General features: G+C 43.6%; 1 protein-coding gene across 1 annotated transcript in view; it reads left to right on the forward strand.

Annotated features, from left to right (window-relative positions):
- plcb2 (phospholipase C, beta 2) overlaps positions 1–17,619 on the forward strand; it is a gene marked incomplete at both ends in the record, with an annotated part of 31,397 nt that overhangs the window by 12,855 nt on the left and 923 nt on the right. Inside the window, 18 exons of the mRNA XM_083632962.1 lie at positions 106–319; positions 455–537; positions 630–726; positions 868–952; positions 1,156–1,280; positions 1,552–1,703; positions 3,615–3,779; positions 4,207–4,306; positions 4,896–5,000; positions 5,295–5,356; positions 5,520–5,616; positions 6,511–7,128; positions 7,959–8,142; positions 8,976–9,117; positions 11,115–11,179; positions 12,267–12,326; positions 12,624–12,681; positions 16,441–16,527. Coding sequence (XP_083489088.1) covers positions 106–319; positions 455–537; positions 630–726; positions 868–952; positions 1,156–1,280; positions 1,552–1,703; positions 3,615–3,779; positions 4,207–4,306; positions 4,896–5,000; positions 5,295–5,356; positions 5,520–5,616; positions 6,511–7,128; positions 7,959–8,142; positions 8,976–9,117; positions 11,115–11,179; positions 12,267–12,326; positions 12,624–12,681; positions 16,441–16,527 — 2,499 coding nt within the window. The remainder of the gene's footprint in view (positions 1–105; positions 320–454; positions 538–629; positions 727–867; positions 953–1,155; positions 1,281–1,551; positions 1,704–3,614; positions 3,780–4,206; positions 4,307–4,895; positions 5,001–5,294; positions 5,357–5,519; positions 5,617–6,510; positions 7,129–7,958; positions 8,143–8,975; positions 9,118–11,114; positions 11,180–12,266; positions 12,327–12,623; positions 12,682–16,440; positions 16,528–17,619) is intronic.

The following is a 17,619-nucleotide window of genomic DNA, read 5'->3' on the forward strand; positions in this document are numbered from 1 at the left end:
TGTAAGGCAGAGCGATGTGTGTGCAAACAGTGTATATGTCCTTTCCTTGTTTTGCCCCCAAGTTTGTTTCACCTCCCACATGATTTGTCTGTAACATCTACGTAGCTGAAACCAGGCCAGCAGATCCCCAGCCCATCTGAACTCATGGGCAAGATCCTCATAAAGAACAAGAAGGGCAGCCATGAGAAGCCAAGCCAGCCAAAGAAAACCACCGCCCCGACCAGTGACCAGACCCCAGCTGCAGTCACCCCCACCCAGGACCCAAACACCCCTGTCCAGGACTCTGCTACCCCAGCACCCACTACCCAGGAGAGCCAAGGTGGATACGATGGAACTTAAGCCACTTCAGACCACACCCTATCCGATTTCTTAGCCTGGTTTGGTTATTTTTAGGTTATATTGTGATGGTGCGGTGACATAGTATTTACAAGAGGTTGTTTATAAGGTTCGTCAGAGGGGGATGCAGTTGTGGAGGATAACGAGGAACAAGAAGACACAGAGGAACAGGACGAAGAGAAGATGAAGACCTCTGATGAGGTAGAGGATGACGATATTGATGATGACCCATATCGTCTGTGTCCAGCCAAAACAAGTCAGACGTCAGCTAACATCCTGTCAATCCCCCATAGGGCACAGCTGGACAAGAAGTAACAGCGTACGAGGCAATGTCTTCCATCGTCAACTACATCCAGCCCAACAAATTCATCTCTTTTGACAATGCCAGAAGTATGTCTTTGCTTCTTAATCAACATTACAATAGATTATTTTCTAATAGATGTGATTAAAGGGATACCAAAACACTGGTAAACTAATGAAAATCAGTATGGTATTCAATTCTTTATAATTAGGTACTTCTTTCCTTTACAGAGAAGAACAAGAGTTATGTTATCTCATCCTTTGTGGAGACCAGAGGAGAGGCCATGATAGCCAAGACTGCTGTGGAGTTTGTGGAGTATCCTTTAAAACTATTGCTGATGCTGTCATGCTCCAAAATGTTTCAAACTGTGTGTAGTGGGATTGAACGTGTTGCAGTCATTTTGAATTTGATGAAAAAGCCCACCAAATTAGCCAGAAATGTGTTGTTTTACGTCAGTCAGTCAGTTACATAATAAATAGAGAGCAATAAAACCATGCTTCCTAAACTGTCTCCTCCAGATACAACAAGAGGCAGATGAGCAGGATCTACCCCAAAGGAACCAGGATGGACTCATCCAATTACAGCCCCCAGCCCTTCTGGAACGCAGGCTGCCAGCTGGTGGCGCTCAACTACCAGACTATGGGTAGAAATGGACACATGTTCACTGATAGCCAGTTATACTTTCAGAAATGTGTTATATTGAATGAGAGAATGTGACCATTCAGAGTTTGATTATAATTTCTTAGTGAGTCTGACATATTCCTGTTGGCGTGTGTGCTGTGCACTTGATTTCATTTTTAAAGTTGAGGTTTCTGTTTTTCACCACAGTGGGTCAGTATTGCACCTTTTTGAGCTGCACAAGGCTGCATGCAAAATGCTCATTAACAGGGCATGAATGGACTGTCTATTTTCAGATTTCCCCATGCAGCTGAACATGTCTCTGTTTGAATACAACGGGAGGACTGGCTACCTCCTCAAGCATGATGTCCTGCGTCGCAGTGACAAGAAGTTTGACCCTTTCTGTGATAGGATTGACACCATTGTGGCTAACACACTGACCATCAAGGCAGGTTCACTGTGCAGCACAGCCTTTCATCATCTGACTGCATGTTATTATTCTCTCTCTTCATTATCGATTCATTAATTCATTTATTATTATTATTATTATTATTATTATTATTATTATTATTATTATTATTATTATTATTAATAATAATAATAATAATAATAATAATAATGTGAAAGAAAAAGGGGGAAATAATTGCTAAAATTGCTACAGTTTAGCAATTATTCCCATATTATAAAATAAGGGCCCATTGTTTATCCTATTGCATTATGGGGCAATCATCAACAAGCAGTGCGTGTATTGCTGAGAGCTGTTTTACCTCTACTTGATTTTAAATTCAAATAACCTTGATTGCCTTGGTGTGTGTGTGTGTGTGTGTGTGTGTGTGTGTGTGTGTGTGTGTGTGTGTGTGTGTGTGTGTGTGTGTGTGTGTGTGTGTGTGTGTGTGTGTGTGTGTGTGTGTGCACACTAGGGCTGGGTATTGGCAAGGATCTCACGATACGATACGTATCACGATACTTGGGTCACGATACGATTGTATCACGATATATTGCGATGCGATACATATTGCGATATATTGCGATATTCTACAGAATTTACTCAAAATTAAATAATAGAGCTAAAGATACAACACACTGTGTACCACCCAGGTAGTGTAATAATATGTACATCACTTTATACTGATAAGTTAGTGGACAAATTTAGTCAAACCTACTGAGTGTTGAGTGGGAAATATCGATACAGTATCGATTAGGGGTGGGAATCACCAGGGGCCGGTTGCACCAACTGGTCTTACACTGGTCTTAAGCTAAGTTGGTCGTAACTTTACGACCTAACAGCTACGCCGGTTGCACCAAGACGGCTTAAGCCTTCTTTTCACTACGCCCAGGTGTAACTCTTACGCCTGGTCAGGAGGAGGCGTAGAGCCTGCCTGTCTCCGCGGAGACCTTTTTGAATCCTTACCGTCATCGTCGTAACACAGCCAGTTCTCCGTCTTTGAAGCACAATGTTAAGATTATAACTAACTAGTTGTGTGGCTTAGCCTTCCCAAATGTTGCCGTTAATTTTTTTAGAATTTAATACATAGAATTGGGAACGTTACATTCAATTTCATTCAGACTGTCTGTCTGGCTCAATCGCCGCCATTTTTCCCCCGGAGCGAGGGAGGGTGGGAGGAGGGAGGGTGTTACAGTAGTGGCTGAGAGAGCGTAGTGGCACAGTGCGCTCCAAGCAGGTCGCGAGGCACACATCATCCAATCAGAGGGCATTCCCCGGCAATTCACATGAACGCGCATTGCTACGACCAGCGTAGTTAAGACCAGACGTAAGCCGTGTTGGTGCAACAGGCGTAAATCCACTCTAAAGACTGGTCTTAACTAAGACCGACATAGGAGTTACGACCAGGCATAGTTAAGACCAGTTGGTGCAACCGGCCCCAGATGCAGAGGCCTGGCATGGCATGGCCTGCAAAAAAAAAAAAAAAAAATTATATCGCGATACTTGGCGTCCAAGTATCGATACAGTATCGAGAAATAAAATATCGCGATATATTGCCGTATCGATTATATTGCCCAGCCCTAGTGCACACACGTGTGTGTGCACACACGTGTGTGTGTGTGTGTGTGTGTGTGTGTGTGTGTGTGTGTGTGTGTGTGTGTGTGTGTGTGTGTGTGAGGGAAGAAGAAGGGCTGGGGTATGAATGCATAGCCATTTTTGATCAGCTTCTAATTTGCTGTCAGGATACAGAGTTGCTAATAATACAAGCTGCCTGCTGTGGCTGATATACCTGCTTCATGGTATTCAACAGACTGCACTCAAACTGAGTCCTATTTATATCCACAGCACTATGTCCTACACACATCTTTTCACATTGTAGGTCATCGACTCTTGCTCACCTCTCTCTCCCACCAGATCTATTCAGGTCAGTTTCTGACTGACAAGAGTGTGAAAACAGGAGTGGAGGTGGAGGTGATCGGGTTGCCAGGAGACCCCAAGAAGAAATACCGCACCAAGTGGTCCACTACACCTAACGCCATCAACCCAGTGTGGAATGAGGAACCCTTTGTTTTTGAGAAGGTGTGTGATGCATGTACCACATGACATGAACATGTTGATGTGCATAAAAATGCATCCCCCGAGTGAATGTGTTTGAGTATGTATGTATGTATGTATGTGTGTGTGTGTGTGTGTGTGTGTGTGTGTGTGTGTGTGTGTGTGTGTGTGTGTGTGTGTGTGTGTGTGTGTGTGTGTGTGGGTGTGTGTGTGTGTATGTGTGTGTATATGTATGTAGGTCTATGTGTGTTTGTGTGTACTTAATCATAAGCATTCACACAAATTCACACAAATGTGAAGTAAAGTTTGGCATATGTCATAAAATGTTTATATTTTATTTAGGTTCAAGCACTGTTGTAGCTACACTGAGCTGTTTAGGTGTCATAAACTGCTCTGCTGCTGTTATTGTTGGTCAGAATGCAGTTGTCTTATTATTATTATTATGGGATAGATCCTGCTTCCAGACATGGCCTCCCTAAGAATTGTCGTCCACGAAGAGAGTGGTAAATTCCTGGGACACAGGATCTTGCCTGTTGATGCCATCCAGTCAGGTCAGTGGGAGTGAGAAAAACATCACTAGATAAATAGACAGTCTATCTCCGCTTAAATAAGGTGGATACTAAGTCACTGGTTCTCCATTCTTTTCACATGAAGGACCCCTAAACTAACAAAGATTAGACCACGGACCCCCATTTGATAGGATGTTGTCCCATGGTCCCACATATGATAATAAAATTGATGCTTTTATACGTTTTATTACAGAAAGTGTATAAAACCCATGACCAAAAGTGTCAGTGTTACTTATGAATGGAATTATAGCAAAAATAAATTACCCCCCTTTTGGCTGGGGACCCCCTGGAACCCCCTCAATGACCCCCATTTGAGAACCACTACTTACTAAGTAGTAAGCTAGCAAACAAACGTCCCTGCTGTTCCCCAGATTGCAAGCTACTTTGATAACTGTTAGGTCTGTCCAACATCCTCACTGATCATTTGACTGTATTGATATGCCAAAACTTCCAGGTAGTTTTTTCAAAGTGGCCGTGTGAAAAAAGGTCACATTTCTAAGTCAGAGGAGCTGCTGCTGCTGCTGCTGCTGCTGTGTCTTTACTGTCATTCACAAGGTTTCATGCCCTGCAGGCTTCCAGCACATCTGCTTGCGCAGTGAGAGCAACATGCCACTCACGCTGCCTGCTCTCTTTGTGTACATCGAAGTCCAGGACTACATCCCTGCTGCCTTCGCAGGTGCTCCGCTTTCCACTTTGTATTCACACAAAAAAAGCTGCACTTGGATTTGTTTTGAGTGACAGTCACGGACACGCTCAAATTAAATTTAGACCAGTGGAGCTTGGTAGAATATTGTTTATCGCTGCTCATTTTGACACAAATGTATTGCACACACACACACACACACACACACACACACACACACACACACACACACACACACACACAAACACTCACACACCTCAATTTGATTCAATGTTGAATTATGAATTACTGCTGCATTATGCAGTGACGCATTTGATTCTACCTCAGATTTCACAGATGCCTTATTCAACCCAACAAAGGGCACAGAGAAGACCACAAAGACACAGCAGGTAAACAAATAAGTTGCTGAAGCAAATTGCAGTGGCTGCTAAAACTGATATATCAATAATGTCCCCAGTTCTCCCATAAAACCATAACAGCACTAATTGTATTCCTGGAACATGATCATACTTGCTAGAATGTCATGTTCCTGTCCTCTGTGTGCCCACACAGTCATCATCTGACTACATCTCGCCCTATGAGATGCCTATTGTGGTTCAACCCCCCACTGACAAAGCTGGAGCCAAGGACAATGCAGCTGATGCTACAGGTAGTGGAGCACCGTTCAGAGAAACACACTTTTTATTCATAATATTTTTAATATATATATATTTTGTATGCCTTCACCGTCGATATGAGGGATTATGTGGACGGATGACATCCGTCCGTCCGTCTGTCTGACCGTACGTACGTCCATCCCAAGATTCAATATTTTTGACATTGTCATTGTCATTGTCATTGTCACTCCGTTGTACAAGTACTTATGCTTATGCCGGGGGTTCTGTTACAGACAAGGTGCAGTAGGTAAATAAAGTTAGTAGGTACAAAATCACAACAGCAAACAACAAATAAGGCAATAAGGCAACAGTTAAATAGAGCAAACAGTGGATGTAAAAAAGGCAAGTAAGAGAAACAGTAAAATAAGAAAGGTAATGAAGTAAATCCTGTGCTTGTTAACACGATATCTCAGGAACGCCTTGAGGGAATTTCTTCAAATTTGGCTCAAATGTCCACTTGGACTCAAAGATGAACTGATTAGATTTTGGTGGTCAAAGGTAAAAGTTCAAGATCACTGTGACCTTACGTCCATCCATTCGTTCGTCTGTCTGTTCCATCAAGGAAGGGGGTGGGGCTAGGTAAAAGGGATCATAGCTATGGATAGGAAGGTCGTAGAGAGTCAGGATTCAAAGGGTGGGTAGGGGACGTGGGTAGGGGGGTGTGGGTGGTGGGAGGGGCGTGGTGAGTAAGGGGGTGGGTCTAGGGAGGCATACAATCGTGAGGTGGTTATTTCTAGTTTTCTTAAGATTTTAGACGTTAATATGACTCTGGTGGTAGATCTCTGAATTGTAGTGTCAATGTTCTGCAAGAATATGAAAAGGTCAACAGTATAGGGAAAAAAGCTGATTTGACTGCTGATGTGTTCTCTACTCTCTACCTCCTCCAGAAAAAGCCCCAGCAGAACCTCAGACCTCTGAGGACCTTGCTGACCCATCATCCAAGTCTCCAGTGGACACCAGTACAGACACCAGTAAAGAACCCAACGGAGAGGCCAATGACTCATCAGACGCTGCAGTGCTTGCTGCAGAGCCTCCCCAGACTTCTGATGAGGCCGATCCTGAAGATCCGGCCTCAGATGCAGCAAGTGCCACACCTGAACCTCTTCCTGATGCCACTCCTTCCCCTGACACTGAAGAGGCCACTGCTGTGGTCTCAGAACCTGAGGCAGCTCCCGAAACCAATGAAGAACCCGCTGGTGACTCCAGTACAGTAAGCCCTGAGCCTGGTTCAGATGAAGAACCCGCTGGTGACTCCAGTACAAAAAGCAGAAAGAAGTACAAAAAGCAAAAAAGAAGTACAAAAAGCCCTGAGCCTGGTTCAGATGAGAACCCCAGCGTAGATGCTGCCCCCACTGCAGAGGAGGGCCCAGGAGAGCCCACTGCTGAGACTGAGCCGGCTGCTGAGACTGAGCCCACTCCAGCAGTTGTGGTTCCTGTCCAGCCCATTGAGCCAAGTACATCACCTGAGGGATCAGATGACTCATCTCAGCCAAAGTCTAGTGGAGGTAATGCTAAAATGCTTCATGTGCTACAATTTTCCCTCAGTCTTTGTAGGTCAAGGTGAAAATCCTGGAAAGGAAAATTCTGATCTTTTTTTATAGATACAGTTTTGGGATTTAATTACGTACATTTACTCAAATACTGTACTTAAGTAAAATTTTGAGGTACTTGTACTTTACTTGAGTATTTCCAATTTCTGTAGAGGTAAAAGCACTCACCTACCACCACGGAGGCCCGGGGTCAATTCCCGGCAGTGGTACTTCTGGCTTGGTCAGACGTTCCTACAGACACAATTGGCCATGTCTAGGGGTGGGAAGCCAGTGGGCTATGAGTCCTGGTCGCTACACTAGTGCCTCCTTTGGTCGGTCGGGGCGTCTGTTTGGGGTGGAGGGGAACTGGGGGAATAGCGTGATCCTCCCATGCGATACGTCCTGCCGGTGAGACCCCTCGCTGTCAGGTGAGAAGAAGTGGCTGGCCACTGCACCATTGGAGGAAGCATGTGCTAGTCTACAACTCTCCCCAGATCGGCAGAGGAGGTGGAGCACCAACCAGGACATGTAATTTGGCCAAGTACAATTGGGGAGAAAATGGGAGAAAAACAGAGAAAAAACTTGAGTATTTCTGCTACTTCATATTTCTACTGCACTAAATTTCTGAGGCAAATAGTGTACTTTTTACTCCACTACATGTATTTGATCAATTTAGTTACTAGCTGACTACTTCCTCTGCCAGATAGAGATGTACTGTACCTCTATTATAAATGCATATCTAGTGGCAACAGAAGTAGGATTTTTGCAAATGAGTTATAAGGTAGCCTGTGTGTATAACACCACAGAAGCCTCCACTGTGACTACTGAAGAACTGACCCAGCACAAGAACTATGTGAAGATGACCAAGCGTCAGGAGAGAGAGATGAAGGAACTGGAAAAGAAGTTTCAGAAGAAAGCAGAGGACCTGATTCAGAAGTACTCTGACTCCTTCAAGACCCTCAAGAAGAAGGCCTCTCTGAAGAAAAAAGAGTAAGAGGATTCCCGTCTTGTCTTTGTTGTTTTTCTCCATTCCACCCTCTTCTGTATTAGCTGGTATTTACCTGAGGATTGAAGGAGATACATTGGGAGTTGTGGTAGGATTCAGATATCTCAGTTGAGGCGTTGTGTACAGGCAGGGAATGTAATCACAACAGTGTGTGTTAACCTTTGTGTTTATGTCTAATCAATCATTCAACAAAGATCAGCCTATAGTTTCCTTGAAGTGGCGGTGAATTATACAGCATACTGACCCACTAATCAAGTTGTTGTTGTTTTGGCCAGTGATCATTAATGAGAATGAGATTATATTTAGAAGCACAGAGGATGCGCCTCAGCTAATGTGCTTTTCCATGACATGACCATGAATGTTGACCATGAATATATATATATGTATATATGTATATATGTATATATATATATAGTCTTATATAAGACTTTCCTTATAGAAGGAGTCAAGGAAAATAATGACACCGTTATAAACTCATTTGAAAGTGAAATTGCTTTTTAATGACATCTTAATGGCTGCTATGTCATGTTTATGACAGGTTATGTTGTCTTGGTTAATGTCAAGTTGTCATAACGAAGACATCTCAAACAATGTCAACATTGCATTAGCCTAACCATGACATAATTTACCGAATGACACGTGATGACAACAGTCATAAACATTCATGCCTCCTTCATGTTCATGACAGGTGTCATGTCATGGCTATGACAGTGTCATGTCAGCCGTCATACAGTATGCACCCTCAAGTAAAGTGTTACTTGAGGGTGCCCCCTTCTGTATGTCATGTCATGTTATGGCATGATGATGTGTCTTCCAGGGGAGATTGCAACACTTCAGACTCCGGAGTCAAAACGGAGCGGGCGCAGGAGCAGAAGGAGAAGCTCCAGGCCGAGCTGCAGGCTCTGTGGATGGAGCAGCGTGACCAGCTGAAGAAGAGGAAAGAGCAGTGTGCCACAGAGGTAGGCACCATACAGCTGTAAGTTTAAAACAACACTCCGAGGGCCTCATCAAAAAGTGATGGAGTGGCTCCACCAGGTATTTTGCCCTCCAAACCAAAATAGGTTCATGTAGGCCTAGAAAAAGAGGGGGATGCTTAGTTGTGGCTTATTCAATTAGCAGGAAGCAATCTGTACGGAGTTCCTAAGTAAACCACCATCTTCTTGCAAGAATGTTGCCCAAAAGTGTTTTCCAATTTTCCAAAGTGTTTCCAAATTGTTTGATCTCAAATATTTAGTGATAATGCACATTATTCTGTTATCTTCAAAATAGGATTTTTGTTATCTTTTTTAGTCTTTGTGTTTTCACATTCCACCCATGTATGAACATTTTAAGATGGGTACCAACCAGAAAGGAAGATGCATTCTGCTTTCGCAACTAGTTCTCACAATACTCCTCATGTAACCACCGCTCACCTCCTACCCACTCCTCATGTAACCACCGCTCACCTCCTACCCAGCCCTTGACTCTCTTCATTGCATCCATTGATCCACCTTAAAACTAGGACTCATCTCCAAGGCTCAGGATGCTCTCATGTCTCTACACCCCCGGCGCCAGGATGAAATGAATTAGGGGGTGGAGGCAGATTTTTTTTTTTTTTAGTAAAACAGGTTTTATGCCTATTTCTGCACTTTTTAACCATGCAATAGCCTCTGAAAAGCTAAATAACAACAACACAAGAAATATACTGTTTCTAAATCAAATAAAAGATTGATTTCACAGCAGTGGTGAAATGAAGGCAGTATTAAATCTGAGTGTCCTTGCACAACGCAACATGTCGGGAACTGTCTGGAGCACTCTGAGTCTGAACATAGGTCTATGCAAAATCATAGAATGAGCGATTAGTTGACTACAAAAATCAACAAAAACTAAACAAAATAATAGCCAACAGTGCCATGCCAGGGTCATTAAATAAATAAGTGATCAGATTACGTTGTCTATCTTTCTGCTCATACAGTACTGTATGTGGGTGCAGCTCTCTCTCTCTCTCTCTCTCTCTCTCATTGACCGTCACTGGAAATTTCACTTCTCTGTGGATGGATTCCATTCTGTGGATTGCTACAATGGAGAAAAAAATAGCCTAGAATTAGGGACGAAAGTTCAATTCACAACCACGAAAGGCAGACTGTTTGAACCAAAGTGATGTGTGTCTATCTCTCCTCCGCTCCATTTCAGCACCGCGGACATCGTCACACGGCCCTATCAATGATGCAAACAGCCCTAAAAGCATCTGTTTCTGTCTGTCTGTCTGACATGTCGGACGGTCATGATCATGCAGTGACGTTCAAAATGAATAAATACATCTCTGACACCTTGTGACAACCAAAGCACAGCAAATAGCGCTTCCCTGCCAATTCTGAAACAACAGAGCTATGTTTATAGGGGGTACATTAACTTAAACTGATCAAATTTCAAGTGAGGGGCCAGAAAATTGAACTGAGGGTGCAAAGCCCCCTGGCGCCCCCTCGTGGCGCCGGGCCTGCATCTCTAATGGAGCCCCTCACCTCTCCTCCCTCCGCTGTGTGTTGGGGATCATGGGCGAGTAGCCAGTGTTTTAGAGCCTCTATCGATTATCCATCAGACCTGGGTGCTCTGGGGTGCTCTTAGCATAAGCTCTGAATCTGCATGAGATTGAGAGGTCAATCAGGTAATTTTCCAAGGGTCGCCACCTCACTAGACAGTATAGACTGAGCCGCAGAAGTGCAGCGGGGCGAAGTGGCAGTTAGCATCTCGTATTCAGGTGCCGGGTCAAGTGCTCCGACAAACCTGGAGCCAGAGTGCATGCAAATTAACAGCAGAGGTCTGATCTTGGAGAATCACTTCTTGGATCAAACAGAATAAATGTAACCACACATCGCGTTGACGTTGTTAATGAGAGGCATTTAGTCACTCTGAAGTCACTCTGGGCCATGACGGCTTTCACTCTCTGACTGTGTTGCTTTCTGTTCCCTTCTGACAGCGGCTGGCCAAACTGTTGGAGATGGCTACAGAGAGGCACATCAGTGAACTGAAGACCCTGGAGAGGTGTGACCACACATACAACACACTGAGTACATACTCTACACACATATAACACACCGAGTGCACACTCGACACTCATACAACACTGAGTAGCCTACACACCCTACACACGTACAACACACTGAGTAGGCTACACACTCTACACAGACACACTGACAGACACATACAACACACCGAGTGCACACTCGACACTCGTAGAACACTGAGTACACACTCTACACAAATACAACACTGAGTACACACTCTACACACATACAACACACTGAGTACACACTCTACACACACACATACAACACACTGAGTACACACTCTACACACATACAACACACTGAGTACACACTCTACACACTGACAGACACATACAACAGACTGAGTACACACACTCTACACATATAACACACTGAGTAACACTCTACACACATACAACACACTGAGTACACACTCTACACACATATACAACACACTGAGTACACACTCTACACACTGACAGTGTGCGGAGAGGTGTGTCCACACATACAACACACTGAGTACACACTCTACACACACATACAACACACTGAGTACACACTCTACACACTGACAGTGTGCGGAGAGGTGTGTCCACACATACAACACACTGAGTACACACTCTACATACTGACAGCATGCGGGACTTCGCTGAATCTATCCCATCTGTGCCTATGATTTTTGGTGTGGGACTCCCTGTGTGTGTGTGTGTGTGTGTGTGTGTGTGTGTGTGTGTGTGTGTGTGTGTGTGTGTGTGTGTGTGTGTGTGTGTGTGTGTGTGTGTGTGTGTGTGTGTGTGCGTGTGCGTGTGCGCGTGCGTGCGTGCGTCTGTGTGTTATCCAGTGTCCCAGCTGGCAGATGCTAATCTAAGGACAACCATTATCCAAAAGGTGCTTAAACAGCAGTAGGGAGGGAAGCCATCCTCGGTCATCTACCTGTCCACACAGACGCTATAACACAGCAGTTAAGCCCTGCTGCTTGTTGTAGAGAAAAGGTCCCACAGCGCTGCATCACATGTATAAAGACGAGGGTATTTATAGAAAGTCACTTTTAATTGTTTCAATCAGTCTTTGTCTTGTTGCAGTGAAACCAAAGAAAATAAGAAGAAATACCTCTCAAAACGCTCGTGTTCAGAGAAAGCAAAGTGAGTTCACACTCTGACCTTGCTGCCAACCCTTCTTTTGTCATCCATTCATTCTATTCTTCTTGCTCATTGAACTTCTTGCCCAATCAAAAGAGAGATGTCAGAACACAAATATGGTGAGGTCTCTCTCTCTCTCTCTCTCTCTCTCTCTCTCTCTCTCTCTCCATTTCTAAAGTGAAAAGCTGCTTAGATTGCCACCATTGTGGCACATGGCATTGCACATGAAACCTTGCTTGATTTGATTTTTTCTTATTACCGTATAAGAGATCTAATTGAAAATTTGAATCATGTTCTCAGGCTAAAAAAGGCAGCAAGCTGTGAGCTGTTGGAGGAATCTGCTCAGTCTGAGGCTGCAGTAAGTACAGAACTAAGGATTTCAATGACATAAATCGAATCTATACAAGCAGTTAGTTAATGAGGAATTAAACATAGATTACTAGAAATATTGAGCGATTTGTGCACTCATTTAGCTTTGTGTGCTTGCATGCTCATTTCTAAGTCGCATGCTCATCTAACATTCTCATTTCTAACATGCTCCGCACGCGCTTAAGTTTAGCAATTGTGCACCACAACCCTCCGGCTTATTATACTAGTGAGATGTTATCATCATTAGTACTCATATTAGTTCAACATTATATCGGAATTATAAGCAAGGAATACAAATATCTTATAAGTCTTTTGTAAAACATTAGCTGATGCTGGTAAAATTCACACTTATAAAGAAAAACATCACATGGATGCAACTGGGACGTATCATCAGTGATGTACCCTGGGGTCATAGCAGGGGCGGTTTTAGCATCAGAGCTTTGGGTGGGCTCAGCCCACCCAAACCCCTAGGGGGGTCCGGGGGCATGCCCCCCCGGAAGAAAATTTTGTACAGTTTCAAGTAAAAATGGATCAAACTGGCGCACTTTGAGATCAAAATGAAGAGACTAGATCTATGAAGAACTACACACATCAATATCTTCTTTACCGTTCTGTGGTTTTACAGCGATGAAAAAATAATTGTTTCCCTATATATACTATATATATTCTGCATACAGGTTCTATATGGTAGAATTATGCTTGCATAAATAATACCAAAATCACTTCAGGGGAGTTTCAAGTAAAGTAACATTTTGCTTTGTAGGCAAAACAAAAGTAAAATTATATCAAAAGGGAACTTCCTAACTTATTGGCTGGAATAATATTCTGACAAGATAATAATATACTGTAAGCACTAAAGCAGGAGTTTGCAGTCAACTAGTTGAAATTAATATGTGGCAGTATTTGTGGGGATCAAAATCTATGTAGGGTGTACCACCACAAATAGATCAGTGTATGGGAAACACTGACTATTAAATTGTGTGACTAGAAAGACACCAATAAATCTGAGAAAATGTACTTTAATTTTGAACAACAGCACTACAACGGTGGCATTACAAATGGTATTATGAAATTATTGTGGGAAAAAACAAGATCTGACTGGTTGGAAGTTGGTAGGCTACCACCACCACAGCGTGCAAAAATAGGGAAAGAAGGAAAGAAAAGGGAATAGCATGCCATGCACGCATGTTAAGCTATCATCATCATCACATCAGACAGGCTGTGTAAAGCAGCCACTTGCGATTCTGAAGGGCTTAATTTCATTCAGATAACAAGGGACCCGTTTGAAAATATGTTTGTCACTTATGCCCATATGTTTCTCAAAAAACATTGCATCCATTTACACCCACTTTACTGCAAGCTAGCATGACATGGCTGACTGGTGCCATGGTAGCCTACCTACCTTCCTCCAGTCCACCTGTTTGTCTGGCAGGCACAGCCACAAGTTCTTTTGTTTAGCCTACGAAACAACGTTACGCGCTAATTTGCATATCAATATGCGCTAATTAAGTAACTACTAACGACTCTGACTGCTCAATGCTCACCTCACAGTTTCATTGATCATGAGTGGGGAGAACGATTGTGTGGACTGTGGAGGACCACTTCGCTGCTGTACTGTGTGTGACCTGTGTGAAGTGATGTGGGATTAGGCAGATAGATGGAGGAGGGAGCGCCTGCGCAAAAAAAAAAAAAAAAAAACTTTTTTTTTGTTTCTATTTTTTTGGGTGGGCTGAGACTATTTTTGGGTGGGCTAAAGCCCACCCAAAAACGGCCTAGAACCGCCCCTGGGTTATAGGATGTTTCGGGTCTCGCAACATCATACACCCTCGCCCAGGTGACCCAGCCGGGGTTGACCGAGCCCCGACTTACCTCCCAGTAGCTACCCACGGTCAGCCCTCTTAGGACAAGACAGGGCCACTCAATCCGCTGCTCCGGAACTACTCTGCCGAGACCGGGAGGCTCTGGCACGTGCAGGGACTGGGCTCTGTGGGTTGCCACCTGTCTGGGCTCCTCCTACGTCTCACCAGGACCGGGACCTGTGCGTTGCACCAGACTCCCGCTCCAAACATTTAATTCCGGTATGATGTTTCTTGGGCCGTGGTGGTACTGCAGGCTCCACTTGCGGCTTGAATGGCCCTCCTAAAAGGCCTCCCGTGGATTTGTTGGGCTTCTTCCTCACGGAAGACACAGGCTGGGGCGTTAACCCATACTGCTCCCGGGTGCCGTCTACATTCCGGCTGTCACCTGTCTCTCCAGTGGTCACCAATCTTAGACTTAGACTTATAAAAACTTAACATAAGTTGTAATAGTGTTAACTGATTATTTGGTTTATAAATGATTTGTTACTAGGTTGTAAATTGGATACAAATTATTAATTAAACACTTAGCTACTCATTTATAAACTTGTTGCAGCACCTAATCTAAAGTAGCAACTTATTCCAGTCTATTAAGTATTTATACATCCGTTAGTACTAAGATGTAAATAATCAGTTAACACAATTACAACTTATGTAGCCTAAGTTTTTATAGGTCTAAGTGTGAATTTTACCAGCATCGGCTTCAGCTATACTTATAAGTTATCTTTTTATTTCTTCCTTATAATTCAGATATAAATATTGAACTAATGATGGAGTAAACAGATTCTAACATGTATTTATTTATCATGTTTATTATCATAAATCTATCATGTTCATGTTCAAGAGGTTTGCCCACTTTGACAGAGTAGCTATGGTTACATGGTCGAAGAAAGAGCCTAAAGATTTTAACAAAATGTGAGAAAATAGTAAATACCCAACAGAGTCACATAGCCACCCTCTCCTTTAGCCCTTTAGTCCATCTGCACACATGTTCACATATTGTGCAGCTCCACGCCTGCATGCAGACCTAACCACACAGTGTGTACCATAAGCAATCTCTCATAGTGTTGACAGTACATACCCATCCACCCAGCTGCCCAACCAGCCACTCACCCACCCACACAGCACACTCTCACACACTGAGTAAAGTGCAGTGGTTTGACCCTGACCATAGCAGAATTGTCCATTACTCAAAGGCTGCTTGCAGGCCATGTGCGGTCGATGACTCACTGCGTCTGCCGTTGTTGCTGCATCGGCTCATCAAGATTCAGTCCAATTGTGTCTGTGCTGCTCTACCCGGTTCATCTCAGCCCACCTCAATCTGCATAACCGGCACCCCCCCCCCCCCCCACACACACACACACACACACACATCCACATTAGAGTTGCATTGCAGCTCATTTTGATCCACTTAATCAGCATTTGTCCATTAATTACTGCGACTATTTATAACACAATCACTTCAGTATTGAATGGCCGGCTGCATTAAGGGCTGTGTAATTGAACTGGACAAGCCCAACCTGTTGTGACCCAACACTATCGATCCTCTCTCTCAGGTTTCATCCCGTGGGTCCACTCCCCTCTAGGCAGTCTCTCTCTCACACACACACACACACACACACACACACACACACACACACACACACACACACACACACACACACACACACACACACACACACACACACACACACACAGAGGGGAAACATGAGCAGATTAACTGTTTATAGACATGGAAACGCTCTCTATCTTTCACTTGGATGCGTCCACACAGACAAGTACAGACACACACACAAGCACACACACAAACATTACACACTGACACGGACTCGAACCGCCGATCGATGGTTGGTGTGTTTTTGAGCAGCAACATGTGTTTTGTGCTGTCACAGTCCTCAGATGACATCAGTCCCCAGCAAGACGCTTTGATGAAGAGACAGGCTGCCACACTGGAGGAGATCAAAGCCCTGGCTAATCAGGTATATACACTTACACCAACACATGCGCACACACACTCTTTCTATCACACACACGCACGCACGCACGCACACATGCACACACACACACACGCGCGCGCACACACGCACACACGCACACACACGCGCGCGCGAACACACACGCACACGCACACGCAAAAAGCCGGGCTCTGGGAACAACCAGAAAGGCAGTATCAGCTGATCTAAGAGGCCCAGGCACATGAGGGATTAATAGATTCTTTGATCTAAGTTGGGGCCTGGTCATGTAAAGCCTTGAAGATCACCAGTACATTTTAAAATCATTGCACAAATTAACAAAGCAATGCAGGGAGGCCAGAATTATAGTTATATGATCTTGTTTTCTTGAACCAGTCATCATCCTAGCAGCAGCACAGAAATCTAAATGAGAAAAAAATAAAGGCATGGTCAACCTTGTGTAAATCTTCAAAGGATAAGAAGAATCTCATTTTGGAAATTAACTTGAAGTTGAAAGAAACATGATTGAACAACCTTGTTAACTTGGTGATCATAATAAAGACCAGAATCAAATAAAACGCCCTAATCTTTTGCACAAATGACTTACTGTAATGTGTGTTGAGACGAGTAACAAAGTACAGTCCAAGCTCCAACCACTGTTAATTATGTCAGAGGCCCTTTTTAGTTTGCTTTGACATGGTAAAATCATGGAAATGGATATTGAGAGTGCGGTGTTAGATATGTATTCACACAATAGTTTAGAAATTGACGCATGAATGCCAGATTAATAGTGTTTTATTAGTGGTTTCTTTTTGGTTAGCAATTTTGGTAACGCTTTAGAATACAGCCCGCAAATAAGCATGTAGTTATAGTATAACTACGGGGTACAAGGAGTGTAGTTATAGTATAACTACGGGGTACAAGGAGTGTAGTTATAGTATAAGTACCGGGTACAAGGACTGTAGTTATAGTATAACTACGGGGTACAAGGAGTGAATTCACTCCTTGTACCCCGTAGTTATACTATAAGTACAGATCTTGTTACCCTCTAGTTACAGTCTAAATTCACTCCTTGTACCCCGTAGTTACACTATAAGTACAGTGTGGTACCCCATAATT

The sequence above is a fragment of the Poromitra crassiceps genome (assembly GCF_964638095.1).
Source record: "Poromitra crassiceps genome assembly, chromosome: 3".
Taxonomy (NCBI): domain Eukaryota; kingdom Metazoa; phylum Chordata; class Actinopteri; order Beryciformes; family Melamphaidae; genus Poromitra; species Poromitra crassiceps.